Source organism: Seriola lalandi, unplaced genomic scaffold (assembly GCF_002814215.2).
Source record: "Seriola lalandi dorsalis isolate HSWRI2012SDOR001 ecotype SW California unplaced genomic scaffold, Sedor1 jcf7180002054875, whole genome shotgun sequence".
NCBI lineage: Eukaryota > Metazoa > Chordata > Actinopteri > Carangiformes > Carangidae > Seriola > Seriola lalandi.
Window position 1 is genome coordinate 1,004,629 of NW_019525428.1, and position 19,359 is coordinate 1,023,987.

Below are 19,359 nucleotides of genomic sequence, written 5' to 3' on the forward strand. Positions count from 1 at the left end.
ACTGTCACCAAGTGCTTTCTCATGATTGGAACTGTTGTGTTTCTCTGTATGATACTGTAAAAGCACCATAAGATAATGTGGGCTATGTTATAATTTGGTGCCATATAAATAAACTGAATTGAATAAACTTTTCTGCTTCACCACAAGGGGGAAACAGTTATAGTAGAGTGATTAAATTTAGATATCAATCTCCTCAACAACTTAAAATTGACTAGTTAATTATCTGTTGTTGTATCTTGATTTTGTGCATAAAATATTATTGACATATTACATTTATTACAGTTATTTTCCTGCTTTCTGCATGTTTGACCTTGTGCTGCTGCAGCCTCATGTTAATCTGACTGCATTCAGTTCATATTTATATACCATGCTGAAATTATATGTCAGTGGTTCCAATCAATGAGTAAGACTGGCGTCATGGCTTTAACTTTAAATGTTCATTCAAGACATGAGACCAACATGTAAAACTGCCATCAGATAAACGCAAAAACCTTTACTGCATTCCCAGTTCACGCGAGACCACTGACGTCCTGAGCGTCGGAGTATCGCGAGATTTGACCAGCTGTTTAGTCTGTTTTTTAAGACTGATGCTAGTCGGTCAACACGTGGGGAGGAGAGGTTGACTTTCCACGGGGGACAACGTTTGACAAAACCCACGCTATTAGTATCGCTCTCATCGTGGCGGCACCGAGGAACCTAAAACACTGTAAGTAAACGGAACAAGTCCGGAGAGGAGAGAGCGCGTTTAGCAACTGAGGGGGGAAAGAGCATGCTAGCCTGTAGCCGTCTGCATCATGCTCTCACAGTATGACTTAGTAGTTCAAATCCACTACACAGGGGTGTAACACACGCACAGTGTAAAACACCCATTTAATGACATTTCCACAGGTCTGTGCGAGCTGTCTGCAGCAGACTGTGACACCACATGAGTGCATTAATCCCATGTCATTGAACAACTAGCCTAACACATCTTTCTGTAACTTAACAGGCAGCACACTCCAGCTAGCTTCTGCCCCTGTTGTGTAACTTAAATTACCCCAATTCCCTCTCTCCTGGCGTCAGTATTCTCTTACTAACAGCACGGTCATGTGTCTTGAGTAGTAACAAATGCTTATAGGCTGTCAGCAGTGTGAAGACAGGTGGCTATCATTTCTCCACCGGGCCGGCTAGCAAGCTAACGTGGGGAGGTCTGAGGCCCAGGCAGGACAGGAGCCACTCTCTTGGCTTAAAATGTCCTTTAACCCTGCGTCAGTCTGGCACTTGCCCTCGGTGGGGCATTTGGTTTGCGTTTAAAGCTGCGTTATGCAATGCCTTTTTATGTTGTGGCCTAACGCGGTGGTCAGAGGGTTGAAATTAAACATCTGAAGTCGTCTCAAACACGAGGCTTTTTAATCGTGTAACCCACCGACCAACGGTCATGGTCACTGGGCCAAAAATAATGCAGTGAAGGGGAACGTGCGCTTAGCCGTCCTGACATTTTAATCCGTGTTTATGTTCATAGACGTTTTTATCATTATAACCCATATCGCCTGTTAACTAAATACCCGCTCTCCTGCACTGCGGCCTCCCATTCAGCCATGCTTTTATTCCCGGTAGTAACATTAGCGTTAGGTCACAGCCACCTCTTACACCGGATTTCATTACACACAAATGTTACGCAAAACTCCCTTCATATATCTGCCATTTAACTCTTGCCACCGTATCGAGAAAACGCTTTGAATTTTATTACTTGACATAACTTCTTATATGGATATCAGATCCCTACTGATTAATTCGGCACTCAAATTAGATACCTAGCGGCTCATATTGAGTTTCACTTTCTATAAATTATTCCCATTCCCAGTTACAACTCGCCGTGCACCAGTTCTGTTTGTTATCTCTGAAAGATGTGTTTCAGTGTGTTAGCTAAGGCACCAAATTTTTTTGCATTTGAGGTGTATGAAGGTAAAGAGAAGGGGTTTATGTTAGGAAGGGGGAAACGTAATGAAGTCTTATTTTATAATCCATCCCACTCCACTGCAAGGAAACATTAAACTGCCCGGATTCTTAGTGCAGTGTCACGTTGTGGTCTTCATACTTGGCTGGCTAGCTAATACCATTAGCCGGTGTGTGTTGTGACGGAACGGTCGCTCGTGTAGCACGACGGTTATTTTTTTTAAAAATATAGTATTGGAGCTGCACGCGCGGCACGAGACAACGCCGACGGGATTAATCACCGCGAGCTACAAATAGTCTCATTGTGTCTATTATTATTATCAGCACGTAGCTTGCTAAAGAAAAAAGAAAAGCTAGCTAAAGTCGTCCCTGAAAGTTGGGATCGTGACCCCTCGTGTGTGATAAGACAACCCGGGAAAGTCGAGGTGCAGTTTCTCGTCGTGTCATGGGATTGTAAAGGGCAATAATACGATTTTCGCCGGGCTTTGGATCCTCTGTCAGCTCCATTGAAGGATTAGCATGTTGTTGTAGCTAACATTAAGTTGAAACTTGACTATGGCGGTGGTAGCCGCCTGTACCTTTTCCCTTTTTCTTTTGTCCCACCTATGGGGCGGACGTGCAAAAAAAAAAAAAAAAAACTGGACATGTTACCGAGGCGTTATCTGTAGACACAGACTCCATTAAGCCTTTTAATGATATTACTACATGAATTATTCTGCAGCAAGGGCCAGACTACAGTTCGGTTTAACAGGCAATTCCCCCACATTGGTGTTAATTGTTGTAAAATGTCACCCTTAAGCATGTGGTTTTCCGGTGAACACCACACGCCTGTAGGAGCAAACGGTGTGCACGAATAATGACGACAAAGTGAAGTTTCACAGGTATACAGCACCATATAATATGTTAGATTTAACTGACAAGTGGTTGACATGTTGCTGATAATGTTAAATCATAAATCATGTGCAATCAGGGACGTGGGTGTGCTGCTAAATGAACAGTTGTGTACAAAAGCATGCGGGATTGGTAGAAACTGAGTTTTCTTTTTTTTTTAATTTTTATTGAGTTGTATGAATGGTAGACTGAGGAAGTGTCAATGTGCAAGCTGCTTAGGTTGCCTGCACTCAGCATGTTGCAAAGGTTTCAAACATGTAAATACAGCCTGACCACTCCTCTATCTGAACCCTCCAAGGTCACATGTCTGAATCCCGACTGTAAGGTCAGGGAAAGCACACAGAGGAATATAGCAGCCTGTCCTGTAAGGAGGAGTGCTCTAGATTTGTTTGACTGCTTGTAACTTCTATTTTAACCTTGTTCAAGGTGAATGGAGTGTGGGCCACCATTTCATGGGCACATACATACACACACACACTGGCTCATCAGTACCAGGTTTCTGTTTTGGTTCAGGTGCAGCTGTTGATTTGATATAGAATTGTCTTGTTAGTTGAACAAAGCAGGTGAAGGCTTCAGCTACTGCACTCAATTTTAACACACTCACAGGACTAGTTTTTTACTAAATCTAGTTTAAGACCCCTACACCCATTTAAAATCAAATGATTTTGATGTAGTGCACAGAAGTTAAGGGATCGTCTACTAGCTTTGGTCCTACTAGTTTATAAAGTAAACCAACTGCACAAAGGTGGCACACCGTCATGCTTTAAGCAACTGTAATTAGAGGCTGTGGTGCAGATGGCTTTTCATATGTCAGGAGTGGCATGATTAAAGGTGTTGCTCACCTAAATTATATGTTGCAGGTTGCAGCCTCTTCCTCCTTCATCACACCAGTTCATTGAGGAAGTTTCCTGTCATATTTTCTGAACCGCGACTTATTAGGCAGTGAGCATAGTGCAAATACTACTAACCCTCATTCACATAGATATGATTATATTCTTGGAGCTCAGCAACGGTCTATTTTACTCCTCTGCCTCATATAGACGTTTATAGGCTACAGCCCTTATAAATAAGATGAGACTTGAAAACGCAACAAACCAGTTATGTCAGTTTTATAGAATTATTGTGCTTTATACTTTGAATTTAGTTTGTAAATCTGTTGAGTAATGGAAGGCAGAGCATCTGATTTGAGGACTATTTAAATTAGATTCAAATCATTTGTTGATTTATTATTAATTACTTTTTGAGTTGTCCAAAATCAAATAAAAAATGAACTTCTATTAGGAGGTCAAGCAGTTAAACTACAGTATTTTAAACTGCATGTTAAGTTGTCGTAATTGTTTGCCCGTTATCTCTACGTTGCTAATGCTTGTTCTTTGGGATGAGCCTGTAGTGATGCAGCAACAGGCAGTGAGTTTTCAAACTTCTGTCGATGCGTTCAGGGACGCTCTGAGATCTAACAGCAACCTTTAACACAACAAATTACCAAATCCACACAGTCACTGTGTCCATGCTTGTTTGTTGTTGTGTTTTTTTTCCTCTCTCAAATGTCTGATGTCTGAGCAGCCTTAAACGTGCCGCTTGATAGCACTTCAATGAATACAGTAGCTTTGACCAAAAATAAGTGACTTAATGTTATCTGTGATTGATTACCAATCTGAGGCTGCACTACACAGAACAATATTAATATTTTATCCAAGCATTGGCGACAGATATAGAAATGTCTTTCAGTACTTGTATGTGTCAGTTGAGTTGACCTGTTGTGAGACAGTTGCTGCAGACAGCTGCAAAACCCTGTTTTATTAATACTTGTCTTCATGCATTACTAAACGGCTTCCAAGTGGCAACAATCACTGAAGGAAATTAGCACAAATCAGTAAAGAAAATATGTAAATATCAGTTTTTGGCACAACATTTTGGCATAACGTTAATGTTGATGTTTTTCCTTTACCTCACAGACTGTGACACTGTCGCCTTGTGTTAAAACATGTTTTTTTATGAAGCAGAAAAGGGGAAATCAACATTGCCTGACATGCATTAGGTACAAATGTGTTCTTCAGCAACCAATTGATCAGTTTTCTCTCAGTGATAATTCTTCTACGTGATATAATAGAAGAGGCATAATGACTGGATTTAAGTTGTGTCAGATAGTGTTGCCAAACTCAGAATATATCCTCAATTAAAGATCATTTAAATTCTTATTAAACCCAAAGGAGCTGTTCTGTACTTGTTCTTATGCACAACTTGAGCACAAACTAATTTGTAATTTTATCTATTTGAAATTATCCTGTAATTTTGTGCTCTTGTAAATACCGATCTAATTGTGTGATGTGTGGATGGTGTAGTCTTTCCCACCTCTTTGGGAACGAGTCTATTTATTATTCAGGACAAGGGCCTGAGCCTCGGTACATTCATGTGTTTGCACCCTCCAGCCTAAATGCTGACATCTGAAGAGGAGAGTCCCAGCTGGTTGTTGAACTCATGGACTACTGTGGACTTTTCAGGCCTTAACATACGTAACAGGAAACCAGGGTGTTTTCCAAACAGTGTTGTTTCATATGAACATGGCAGAGTGTGAGGTTTTGGTTTTAAACACACATTAACTGTCATCTTTTCCTCTCTTGTTCTGCTCTTGTTCTGTAAAAAGCAGCTCTTTCTTTTGTCACTTCACATTGAACATATTTCCCAGAACTGTGCAGCAGAGGTCAAGCAGCTGATTACGTAGAGCAGGTGTCAGTGCCAGCAGCCATAGAGGTCAAAAGTCCAGCTTCCCTGTTGCTCTCTGTCTGTCTCTGTCTCTCTCTCTAGACGGATAACCATATATAAGGAGAGAAGACAAATTAGACATGGCATTGGCTCAATAATAAGCTTTGAGATTGTAGATAAATACCTAATCAGGACGATTCTACTGTCGATTGTCCTGTTGTTTTACCAGCCAACTGACGACTCAGTCTTGTCGGCGCCATAACCTCACTTTTTAGTTCCTAAACTTTGTATGACCTCAGCAGTTACAGAGTTGGCACGTTGTCATGTGGATCTTCAAATGGAACGTGTTTGTTATATTTTCAAGAGATTTTATTGATGATAGGAACAGATTTTTAATCGTTCTCGCACTACCATATTTTAGTTTTAAAACGTCTCTTTTTCAAGCAAAGTTTATGTACAGCACTTTACAGACACTAGTCACAAAGTGCTTCACAATCAAAGTGAATAAAATCAAATGAAAGAATTAAAAGTAAAAATATACTGGTTTCATATATGGCTTTGTTTACTCCTGGTGTCCACACTACTCTGGACTTTTCGAGCGCCTAAAACAGAGACTTTTGGAAACGCTGCTGGGCCCGTTTTAGCTTGAAAACTTGGGGTTGCTTTGTAGTGTGGACGGCCAAAAATGGAGACCTTTGGAAACGATGACGTAGACACCCACGGTCGCTCTCTTATTGGGTCTTATCAGTGGCGAAAGTAACATGGATAACAAATTTCACTGACCTTGTTGTCTTTGCTAGCAGCTGTTGTGCTGATAAAGTTTTAATATTTTAATGCTACAGCTGTCTTCAGTATTCATCAGGTGAAGAGTAAAATTAAGTTGAATCCTTAGATCGATGTGCAATCAACAGGCAGATCCAGGCCAGGTCTCCTGTATTTGGCATAGATTGTATTCAACCCTCAACTAATACAAACCTGTCTGTCTCTTCCAGGTGTAGCTGCTAGTGCCCTGAGGAAATGCCGCTGAGGTTTCGCTCTGTTGTACCCTACACGCTGCCCGGAGTACTCGCGCTGATCGGTTGGTATTGGTACATCTCGCGGAAGAAAGAGCGGCTCATCACTCACGACAGCCCAGAGGGGGCTCTGACTCCTGTGGGCCTCAGAACTTCTCCAGCAGAGGGTAGCAATGGTTTGGTTGAGAAAGGCACCGTATCATCCCCTACAAACGACACAGAGCGCCCCGCCCACAGACCTCCGAAGGTGACGAACCAGAGAACAGAACATGAAAATATATCCCATATCCACGTGCCGGACAGTGAAGCAGCACCTTCGCCAGAACAACGTTCAGAAGAAGCTGCCCCTCCCCTAGGCAGAACAAGAGGAGAGGATGTCCATAAACCCCCAGACGTGGCTGCGCCGTCACCCGGCAAAGACGACAGCTCGCAGGTGTCATCGAAAGACCATAAAGCCCCAGAGGAAAGCTCATCACTTGCTTTGGAAACAGAGCTGGAGAAACAACAGATCAGAGATCCAGTCCCTGCTCCAGAAGCCTTGGTAGAAGAGGTCATCGTGCCCTGCCAGTCCAACAAAGTGTCCAGCTCCTCCCCCGCGACAGCCTACCTTTCTGATGCAGAGAGGCCTGAGCCGGAGGGAGAAGTTGCAAAGCATCATGGTACCAGTAATACACAAGATGAGCTGATTGTTTGCTCAGTTACCCCAGCCAAAGTGCAGAGAGTGATGCCATCTGAGGCCGACTCTCTAGAGACGCCCCCTTCGACGCAGGATTTCCACCAACAAATAACGAGCACCCCGAACACCCCGGGCCCAACCTCCACAGCCTTGACCACAGTCGAAGACTCCATCAACACAACAGCGACCCCGGAGAGCATCCAGACACATGGTAGCAGTGGAGAGGAGCAGGATCTGGAGCTTCTGGCAGCTGGACTCATATGTGAGGTCATCTCGGCGGCCACCCAGGAGGTCCTTGGTGTCACCAGGTGCCAGGTCACAGACAACAGCGAGCCCACCTGCAGCAGCAGCAGCACGCCGCTTGCTAGCAGCAGACTATGCTCCCAACAGGAAGCAATCACAGCAGCACAGCAGCGCCACCATCTACTGACGAGCTCCTCTCAGACAAGCTGCGAGTCTAGAGAGGCAACGGAGAAAGAACAGCAAGGGGTGCCTAATGGATGCTCCTCTGCTCCAGTATGGGAGCCCGTTGAGGTCAGTCAAAGGGCACACCAGACAAACAATGCACAGAGAGGCCATTGGCCAACGGCGTCGCACGAAGCTGCACCAAGTGTCCCTCTGCTAAACGCTAAACTGAAAGGCGATGAAGGAGCTGTGCCGGCCGAGGACTCAGCCTGCAGCACGTGCCACTCTGAGGACGGCATCAGCAGCGAGGACCTCCAGAACAGCATGTTCGACAACCAAATGGATGTGATCCAAATAACAGACTTGTCCGCGAAAGAAGCCGCGCTGCCTCAGTCGCTGGTCGAGACCGCCGCAGAGGCGACGGTTTCGTCCGTGACTGAAGAAAACTCAGTGGATTCTGTGTGTGAGATAAAGGGGCTCAACGGGATGGGCCTGAGGAATGGAGCTCACGGGACGTTTGAGGAGACGGACCAGTCTGGAGGTGAGGCATCATTCTGTTTATTCTGGGAATTAGTGTAAGACGTGTTGCTGAGTATAATCGGAATGAAACTTGATTTTTGAGAGTTTCAAATTGCTGCTCTTCTAGTTGTTGGGCGTGCTGCAGCTGCTCTATGGGTGATCTGGTCTGTAACATGGTTGAGGAGTGATCAATAAATATCTCTTAATATACACAGATAATATAATATATAAATATAGAGATGTCCATGTGTAGTGTGATTATAGATCAGCTCTAGCTTCTATATTAATACTGTGAAAGTATCAAAGCCTCAGTCCACAGAGAAATGCACACAGCCTGTATTCAGAAACTGAGCCTTAAAACCAGCCGTCAGGACTTCTGGAACTTTGTGATGTCACAACAAAGCAGTCACCGCTCTAAGCCACGCCCCCCCCCCCACAGCGTACCTGGTCCAACCTTGCAGCAGAAGCAGAGTTGTCACTTCGTCTGAGAACATGTTTCCCCTGTGGTTTTCCACTCCAGTCAGCTGGTGTGACACTCCTGTGGAATCTGATCTGGCCGAGCTCAGAATACTCCAACAGCTCCGTGGCCTCCTCTCTGAGGCCTTCAGAGAATGGTCTGCCCCCCCGCCCCCTGTGTCTCGCCTCAGACTCCCACTCCAAGTTTCTTGAAATACTCTACTGACCAGAATGACCTGCTCTGTGGGCCAGGACCAGGCAGATCGGGTCAGAGCCCCGCTGCTAGACTTAGCAGATCCCTTCTGGTGGTTTGAGGAGGCCCAGACCTGGCTGCCTCTCTCCTCCCTCTTTAAACAGTTGATAAGGTCATGTGGAGCTTCTCCTCCTCTACCAGACACCTGATGCCTCAGGCCTTGTTCTCCTCATCCCTCATTTGTTTTGGGAGTATCAGTGCTCTGCTTTTCTTAGTTGAATTTTTGCTACATCCTACTTGAAAACCCTTCAGCTTCTAGTATTTGTTCAACCTGCTTTATGACGTTGTCCTGTCTGTCTGTGGGATGTTAGGATGTCGTCCATATAGCTGTCCTCTTCTTCTATAACTTTGTCAGGCTAGCTGTAACACTGATGGAGGCCACGAGCCAAAATGCGTCGGTCTAATAAAGTTCTTCAGTTTACTGCAACAGGAGTTTTGACCTCTTTAGACTTGTACCTTGCACCTTGGAAGGAGGTGCCAGAAACCTTTACTTTCCTTCTAGCCGAGCTGTGTTTCGGACAGCTAGTTGTTGTTGTTGTTGTTGTTGAGGGACATGAGTGGGCAGGTAGATAGAGTCAAGAGAAACAAAAAGTGATTTTTCTACCGTGTATGTGATGTAAATATCAATATCTGATAAATGAGTCATCCTCTAAAGGGAGGGCTTTTGACATTTATGTTGCTGCAAATGTGAATACAGCTGCTAAAGGTGATTGTGTGTGTGTGTGTGTGTGTGTGTGTGTAGGCTCTGATGTGAATAGTATGGACTCTGTGGACAGCGGCTGCACTATGGGTGTCGGGGAAAGCCAGAGCAACAACGCTGCCTCCTTGAGCTCTGAGCTCATCATCTGGGAGATTGAGGTGCCAAAGGTGAGTCAGGGGAAGTGACACAACAAGTAAAACCCTCCACCTCATCAGTGTGACATGATAATCAGCTCAAGTATCTTTACGTCCTGTGTTCAAAATAACAAGATGCTGATGTTTGGTATAAACATGGTTGTATTATTACCAAAACTATGCACTTCACACACTAGGACATAATGTGCACTTATAGAAATGCGATATTGGATATAACATTTAATCCGCCGGTGAAAACAGTTCCTAACAAATGCACTGACTCTCAAATTTTGAAACTCTAGTTTTCCAGAGTTTTTGCCAGTATTCAGAGGTATATAAATTCAGCATTTTCTAAACTCCCAGTTTCTTAAACTAACCTTTTAAACTAGTTTAACTACCACATGTAATATATCAGTGTATATAGTATAATTTAACCCTTATAGCTGCAATGACAGACTGCAGACTGAAAAGATGAGACTAGTGGTATTTTTTAGTATTTCAGAAATATTTCAACATTTTTCAGAGGACAAAACTGAGATACTAATAATTTATAGTGAATTAAAAGTCTGAATTGTGTCAAGGCTCTTACTGTTAGTTTGTAAAATGTTAAACATTTGTTTCTTTATAAATCAACTGTCCCTTTTTAACGTGTTATTGTCTGTCCTCTCTTCCTGTCCCAGCATCTTGTCGGGCGGTTAATCGGGAAACAGGGGAGATTTGTGAGTTTCCTCAAGCAGAACTCTGGTGCAAAGATCTACATCTCCACCCTGCCTTATACACAGGAGTTCCAGATCTGTCATATAGAGGGTGAGTCGGCTGCACCAGGTCCCCTCTTCTTCTTCTTCTTCTTCTTCTTCTTCTTCTAGTGTCTTTTGAAGAGGTTGGATGGAGGGAACTGATTCACGTAGGAATCCGGCTGAAACCTCTTGTGTTTGGTCTCTGTGCAGGTACGCAGCAGCAGGTCGACAAGGCCCTCTCACTGATTGGGAAGAAGTTTAAAGACCTGGACTTGACGAACCTGTATGCACCTCCCCCGCCCCCGCTCACATTGCCGTCGCTTCCCATGACCTCCTGGGTAAGGATGGGCTTCTCCGGCTGCTCAGGAGGACCGATTCTTTTAGTTGGTACAGATTCAACAGTTCCTGTCGTGTCCTGTGTCTCCTCAGCTCCTGCTCCCCAGTGGAGTGACGGTTGAAGTGATAGTGGTGAACATCGTGTCGGCCGGTCACATCTTCGTCCAGCAGCACACCCACCCCACCTACCACGCTCTGCGGAGCCTCGACCAGCAGATGTTCCTCTGCTACTCCCAGCCCGGCACCCCCGCCCTGCCCTCACCTGCTGAAGGTAACCATGGTCACAGGGTGGGATAGAAGTCGGTGAAGTCAGTCACTTTCTGCAGCTTTAGTCTTTGTGTAGTAAATGATGACTGAGTAATGATCTTATGAAGCTTCTGTTGGGGAGGGAATTTATAAAATACACCTTTTTGTTAAAGTTAGAAAAAGTAAAACTGCATCGGTGTTGCATTTAAGGAAAATGTGTTTAAGTGTGTGTCTGTTGTTGTTCTGCTACTCGGAGCTTTAACAGTCGTTCTGTCCATCTGTGTGTCCTCCAGTGGGCGTGATCTGTGCAGCTCCAGCGGTGGAAGGAGCCTGGTGGAGAGCTCAGGTCATCACCTTCTACAAGGAAACAAACGAAGTGGAGATTAGATACGTCGACTACGGAGGCTACGACAGAGTTAAGATCGACTCACTACGGCAAATAAGGCGAGTGTCAGATCTCCCCGTGTTAATAAATACAGTGGTGAAGAGATGTGCAGGTAACAGGTAAAGGTGTTACTCCGTCGGGAGCAGGTTCAGAGACTCTGGTATCTTCTCCCAGGAGGGAGGGGGGAGTGAGGCACCTGTGTTCTTCTGAGCCGCGTTTACCTGCCAATTAAGGGGCGGGTAGACTGTAGAGGGGAGGGGGCTATTGTTCTGCCATCTAGAGGCAGTTTCTTGAACTGGCATTTAGTCTCGTCCTGGACTAAAGAGCTACCAGCAGAAATGCATTGCTCATTTATTTTTCCTTTTGATCACAAAATGTTATAATTTCACTCATAATATTGAATTTTTTTAAACAAATTTCTTAAAGCTACAGTATCTGTTTCCAATATTTAAGCTGTAATATGTAATATTCTGATTTATTCATTCTGTCTCTGTCAGCGAACTGAGCAAACATCTGTCTGCAGATGTCAGGCAGACGCTCTGCACAAACTGATGATTAATTAAAGTTGATGTTCTGTACTGAGGTGAAGCTTCTGGCGCTGATGGTCCATGTGCAACGTTATGAGTTAGCATTTATTTTAAATGTGCATACTGATGGAGCCTTGTAGGTGGTGCAGGTTCTTTTTGCACATGTAGGCTTAAAAAAACGCTGATGTGTCGAGATGAAGTCGGTACGTGGTTTCCAAAAAAGATGAAAATAAGTAAATACTGCATGAGATACATTTCCATAATTTGTCTTAAACAAACTGCTTCTTTTTATTTTCCAGGTCTGATTTTGTAACACTACCATTTCAAGGTGCAGAAGTCCTGCTCGACAACATCGCTCCACTTCCAGGTACAACATTGTTTATGTTAACAAGTCATTTTAAACTGTTTAGAGTTGTTTGACTGTTTGGAGTCAGTTGTTTCAACGACAGCGTAATTTAAGATCGTTTCGTTTTGTGCCTCTTTTCTTCTAAATGTGTCCGACTGAGAAGAACAGATTTTATATGGTTGGATGTTTTGTTCCTATTTTGTTCTGACATGTTTGAAACGTCTTTCATCAGGAGAGGATCGTTTTTCACCTGAGGCCACGTCGGCGTTGGAGGAGATGACCAGAGGAGTGGCGCTGCTCGCACAGGTGAGATCACCTTCCTCAGCTGACCCGTCTCCGCAGCGACAGGTCTCATCTCTGACCGGCTGTTTGTTTTTCTTTTTCTGTTTGTGTGAAGGTATCGAACTACGACAACAACACAGGCCTCCCGCTGGTCCACCTGTGGAACATGGTCGGAGAGGAGGTATGATACATGTATACACTGTCTGCACACCCACACACCTGTACAGGTAGTTTTAATGCTGAGGGTGTCAGCAGTCATGCGGTGCAGCTTTATAATAACGGTTTTACATGTGTCCAGTTTCTCTGACATTAAAGATTTGCCTGAAAAGCTGGAATCAGTTCAAACATTTTAGTGTAAAAAAACAAACAAATGTTTTCATGTTACATTCTGTGCAGATTTGAAAGGAGGATGCTGTATTTAACTCAGCCAAGGAAACAGGAAATACATTCAGTTTGGTTACTTTACATCAGCTGCAGCTTTATTTGAAACAGACTCGTATTGGACATGCGTCCGTGTTCCTAATATTCTGATTGAATCATGTTGCACTCGGACGTCTGTGGTCTGATCCTCTTGTTATAATTCACTGTTGATGTCATTTGCTGTGAATACAAACATCACTTCCTCCCGGTTTATTTGTTGTTTTGATGTTTTCAGGATAATGTCTGTTTCTACAGCAGAGTCATGTCTTACTCATCGAGTCCATCTGCTTTTAAAAGAAACAGGAATAAGAAAATAATCATCTTAACTCCATTGTTTCTACTTTGTCTTTTTTTTAGTGTTAATCAGTCAGTTAAACTCAATACTTTACCCAAATCAAAGTACAATAACACCTTTAATACTTCCTTACCTGACCACCTTGCACTTATTGAACAGATGTATTACTTTTAATGTTGGATTTCATTTCCACAGCAAAGTAAAGTGAATGAAAACTCAAAGCAGTAGATATGAATATGACACGACTCTGTTGTCGTCCTGATAGAATTAGTGTTTGTGTGTAATGTGAACGTGTCTCTCCCTCCAGGTGATTTCAGTGAACCGTACTCTGGCGGAGAGAGGCCTGGGATCCTGGGTGGATGGATTCTGAACTCGTAACATACTCTGACCTCCACGCCTCCACCTGCCCCCCCCCTTACTCTCTCTGGTGGTCAGCAGTCTGGGCCCGGGCCCCGGCTGTGGTCCCAGCCCCACCCGCCCCACCACTGGATCTAAGAAGATTGTTTTTCGTTTGTTTTTTTGTTTGTTTGTTTGTTTTGTTTTGTTTGTTTTTTGTTTATTTTATTTTTTTGTTGTTGTTCTCCTCGACCCTCCCCCCTTCCTTTTTTGAAAAGAAATTAAAAATCGTTTGCAGGCATAATCTACAAGAACAGCACTGCTTCAAAATAAGACGACCTCCCCCCTTATACTTGTACACAAAAAGAACTTGGAGGACAGGAAGAGGTACTTGTAAAATTTTTTAAAAGAAAATCTATATTGTAATTAAATAAAGGTACAGCCAATATTTTTTTTTTTTTTTTTTTTTTTTTTCTCCTCCCCCTTCCGATCTTAATTTTTGCTCTGGGCCTTTGCACGTCGACTGTGGATCATCAGACTGTGTAGACACTGGTTTTAAACTGTCCTGTCTTTCACTGACGCCCTGCCTTTAGTCTGTAGCTCCAAGTCCATTTAGCAGATTATGATAGAATGTGGAGGGGGAGGGGCAGAAAGGCTGTAGAGACTGATGAGTGATAACACCTCAAAGAGCGGGGGGGGGGGTCCCTGGTGGAGGACAGAGCACCCTGCTGGTCTGCTCAGCCCTCCTGGACCTCTCTGGGGGGGGGGATCTCTATCCAGAGCTGCTGCTGCACCTCCAGCCAGGATCTACTTTTCTCTACTGACTTGCACTGCGTTAAAGAAGAAGCGGGAATTTCAAAAATGCAGTTGAATAACTTTTCGCATCGGAACTTTCTCAAAATTCTCCTATTTCCCAAGATGCATTTTTCTGACAGCCTGTCACCAAGGCAACATACCACTGACACGCACTGTCATGATCCTGAAATTACAAATGTTCTTTTTAAAAGACTGACACAACTGATCCACTACATTTTTATTACAAGTCCCCAAATGTTTGTCCTGGTGATATATGTACACTCAATGAGCACTTTATTAGGAACACCTGTACACCTGCTCATTCATGCAGTCTTCCAATCAGCAGTACATATGATCCTGCAGATACAGGTCAGGATCAAACATCTGGACAACAACAGCAGAAGCCCACGTCAGGTTCCACTTCCTGTCAGCCAAGACCAGAAACCTGAGGCTGCAGTGGACACGAACTCACCAACACTGGACAGGTGAAGACCTGGTCTGGATTTGTGCTGAGGCAGCAGCTGGTAGTCAGTGTTTGAATCCATGGACCCAACCTGCCCTGTGTCAACAGTCCAGGCTGATGGTGGTGGTGTGATGGTGTGGGGAATGTTTCTTCTTAATACCAATCAATCGTGGTCCGAGTGTCACAGACCTGAGTATCGTTTCCGACCCTGTTAGGCTGCTTCCAGCAGGATAATGCTCCGTGTCACAAAGCTAAAGTTTCATGAACGTGACAGTGAGTTCAGTGAACTTCAGTGACCTCCCCAGTCTCCAGACCTGGATCCAGTAAAACCACCTTTGTGATGTTAGAACAGGAACCATCATGTCAACATGGAGCAGAGTCTCAGAGGAGAGTTTCCAACATCTTGTGGAATCAGTGACATGAAGAACTGAGGCTGTTTAAGAGCAGAGGGAGGAACTGACCAGTGTTAGTGTGGTGTTCCTAATAAAGTGCTCAGTAAGTATATATCTAAAATCAAATCTATGAAAACACTTGGTAACAAATGATTAAGATCTAAATGTGAAGGGAAACGACGCTGCTAAAGGTCTGAGCTAACGTTTCATGTTGGTCAGATTACTGTACGTCTCATAGATACCAGAGTGATTAATCTCTGTTTTAATCATGATCCCAAAGATTCATCTGATCTGGATCAGAGTCTCAGTGCGACGGCAGGAAGCTGCTGCTGTTACGGTGAAGCTCTGACGTCTTCAACCACTACAAACTCACACACTGACATGGGAAAGAAACACCACACGAGATTTAGTTTTCAGTGTCGACCTGTTAACTGTTGATCAAGATCCAGTTTGTGTCATTAGTCTGCTTTGTGAACCGACCCATGAGCTCGTCTGTCCTACACTTTTAACTGTGGTGACGTTTGTCAAACATCAGCCTGTGTTTAAATGTATTGTGGTGCAGCACAGAGCAGGATCCTGTTCTTCACATGTGGACAACAGTTGTTTTAACTTCGCTGGTGGTTCTGGTTGTTCACGATGGGTTTTCCTGCCCAGGTCAGAGAGTGTCCGTGTGGCAAAGGTGGAGTTCTTACTGAAAAACACCATCAGAGCCACGAGTGAAAACATGAACAACGTTAACATGAAATGAGATGAAACCCCCTTAAAATCGGGTAATTGAGGGAAGAGTGTAGGAATTATGTCTTTTTTTTTTTTTTCCCCAATATGAACTAAAATCACAGATGTTGCTCATAAAAAATAATCACAAACGGTTAAAATTAATGCAAGACTGTTGTAGCCAAAGCAGAGAGGAGGAGAGAGTGAGTTACTGCTTGATAAGATCTGACCAAAAGGATGTATGTATGATTCAATGGGAGCTAAAGAGAGAACAGTGGGTGGAGAAAAAGAAGTTGGTTTGTTGAGAGATTGTGATGTGAATTTAATGGTCCCATATTTAACACTTCCCCTGTGTTTTATTTGAAGTGTTGATCCATAAGAAGATATATTTGTGTTTTTAAGAACCAAAAACCATCTCAGTGTAGTTTCACATCTCCTCTCTCAGGCTTCTCTCTGGAGCTCTAGTAACAACAGGTCGGTGAGCCAATCAGAAGAGAGGAGGCTCTGAGCCTCTCTTCTGATTCGCTCACTGTTTTCTGAGCCATCCACTAAAAAAACAAAATATAGCAGATTTCAGGTAAAAACACTCAGAAAAACCAAATCCTGTAATTTTTGGATGGTGGGTCCAGGTGGGCGGGGCTTGGTGACTGCTTTGTTGTGACATCACAAAGTTCCAGAAGTCCTGACGGCTGGTTTTAAGGCTCAGTTTCTGAATACAGGCTGTGTGCATTTCTCTGTGGACTGAGGCTTTGATACTTTCACAGTATTAATATAGAAGCTAGACCTGAACTATAATCACACTACACATGGACACAGACCTTTATACTATATGGGACATTTTAAACTGAAAGTCAGCTTGATTTTCTTCCTGTTTACCTGTCATGTTTCTGACTGAACCACATTTGAAGAACAGGGTCCTCATCACAATCCTACAAACACCAACAACATTTTTAAAGTTTAACGTAACGGTTTTCCGTTAAATCTGCATTTTTAATGTGTCTCATCACTGTAGTTGAAATGAATTTTCTCAATCATGTTTATCCAGTGTCATGAAGTCAGACCGTCCCTGTGTTTGCACTTCTGATATGGGAATGTTTGATTCAGCCTGAAGGGGGCTGAGTGAAAAAAAAAAGGGATTCGTGTCCACAATAACATTAAATCCATGTGTTTTATTGAGTTTTTTTCAGTGGAAATGAAGTCAATGTTACTCTAGCAATAAGGCAGCTTTTATTTGGACAATTTGAAGGACAGAAAGTGGGGGAGGGGAGGGGGGTTTAGTGTTTATATATGACACAACTAAGAACTAGGAAAGTAACTGTTTTCAAACTTAACACAGGTAAACAACACTTTAAAACTTCTTCAATAATACATAACTTCAATAATGTATCTCAGGAACGGTTAATGAGGTGATCGTTTAGTAAATCAAGATGCCTGAGGGCGGCTGAGAGCAGGGGGGGAGGGGGGGGCGTGACTGTGCTTGAAAACATAAAATACAGATGTGTAGAAAATTAGACAGATGTGTGTAACTCGAAGAAGGTAACCACACGTTGGTGCTGGAATCGGAGCAGTAGCCATATTGTCTGTTATTGGCTTGTGTGCATCATTTCTGTTCTGCTCCTGTCTCTCTCTCTTTTCTTTTTTTAAATCCAGGTTAAATATGCCATACCACTATATTTCCCACCCCCACCCCCCCCTTCTCTCTAAGACAACACCCCCCGCTGCCCAGAGACCCTCTAGAGTTTTGTTCATTTCTCTGTAAATAAGATATTTGACTGTACTTTTCTATAACACTGGAGAGAAAGAGATATAAAGGGAACATTATTTTTTTTGGTTCTGTTTGGTTTGGTCTGCTTCATCCTGCCTCCCCTCTTTCAGTCGAGTCACTCGATGTTCTCACGCCGTGGGACTGATTTTTAAGTGTTTGCACAGCTAGACAAGTCATCATTTGATTATTTAAATGGGTGTTAAGCTGTTGTGCCCAAAAGCATTTAACATGTACAGATCAGTTTTTTTGCTAGGCTCATCTTAAGTTTGATTTGCTGATTGTACAGATCTATTAGGGAAAAAAAATAAAAGTTATTGAAAGTGATTTTTGGGTATTTTCTTTTTTTTTTTTTTGTACGTCTTCATTAGTGAAGTCTTGTGATAAGAATACAAACATTTTTATATGCATTGTGTATCACTGTGCAAAAATTAAGTTCTACAACAGGGGAAAGGGAGATTGAAGTGGATCTCAGATACAAGAGAGAAAACCGAAGTACAAAGAAAACATATTTAAGTAGTTACAAATATTTCAACTGACATTTGAAAGTGTGACTGTACAGAAGCATAATTAATTCACTTGTGGAAAAAAACATTTGGCTGAATGAACGAGATCTCAGAATTTGGAGATAATTATCTCATTAATTGAGAAAAACTCTCAAAAAAAATTCTTCAGCATAAATCCAGTTTTTCTCAATTAACAAGATAATTATCTCAGAATTCTGAGATTTGTTCATTCAGAAAAACATCACACTTAACAGAAGAATAATTACAACACTTCGGTAATGAAAAATGTCGATCTATTTCCCCGTTTTTTGTTTTGATAATAAAAAACACAAAATATGACAAAACGATCCGTCATCGCTCTAATTTTCGTAGAATTTTTTTATTTTTATTTTTTTCTTATTCTGTGTGTGCATATGTATGTATGTATATATGTGACCCGGAAGTCCGGAAGTTGTAAATAGTATGCCGCTTATCGCATACCCGGAAGTCAGAAGAAATCAGTTGCAGTGATTTTGGGCCATGATTCGAGGGCGGATGTAAACAAAATGCAATATGGGGGTTTTATTGAAGAACACAGAATAAATAGAATATATTGTGGTGACGTCACCGCTGTGTTATGCACCCAGGGGTCGAGAAGTGGCTAACAGTTTGTCGCTAGTGGTTGAGCGGCTTATGCTGATATCTACCGGTGTGCCACTCGTGTTTCACCGGCACATTCCGTTTTCCCGACGGCAGGTGAACCACGAGACCGTCACGGCCCCGATTAAATATGCATATATAGGTTTGTGTCGTCTGTTCTGTTGTTGCGATATGTGCGATGCTTTACCGATTCTGACTCTGGGCTAAAATAGCCTTCGTTAGCCTAGCCACTTTAGCCAGTCTGACTAATCGATAATAGACATTTACAGCCAACGAATCAACTAATGCGTGTATTACACCAGTTTTACTTTAAATGCCAACACTGCTGTGACTCTACACATGCAGTGCCCTATATCCTGCAGGAGGGGGCGCTATACTACACATTTGGTAGCTTGTTAACAATGACGGCATTTAACAGCCAACAAACCCAGAGCCGTCTGATCTGTTTGATTCCAGATGTGGAAGTATATGGGCCAGACTCGGGCCACGGACC

The 19,359-nt window shown here is 43.1% G+C and overlaps 1 protein-coding gene across 1 annotated transcript; it reads left to right on the plus strand.

Moving 5' to 3' along the window:
* Positions 1 to 558: 558 nt before the first annotated feature.
* akap1b (A kinase (PRKA) anchor protein 1b) lies at positions 559 to 18,048 on the plus strand. Its single transcript, XM_023428423.2, has 11 exons — positions 559 to 706; positions 6,522 to 8,164; positions 9,594 to 9,718; positions 10,366 to 10,492; positions 10,633 to 10,760; positions 10,852 to 11,029; positions 11,298 to 11,448; positions 12,216 to 12,283; positions 12,495 to 12,568; positions 12,660 to 12,725; positions 13,567 to 18,048. The coding sequence occupies exons 2-11, from the start codon at positions 6,547 to 6,549 to the stop codon at positions 13,627 to 13,629; spliced, it is 2,598 nt and encodes an 865-aa protein (XP_023284191.1). The 5' UTR covers positions 559 to 706; positions 6,522 to 6,546; the 3' UTR covers positions 13,630 to 18,048.
* Positions 18,049 to 19,359: the final 1,311 nt, after the last annotated feature.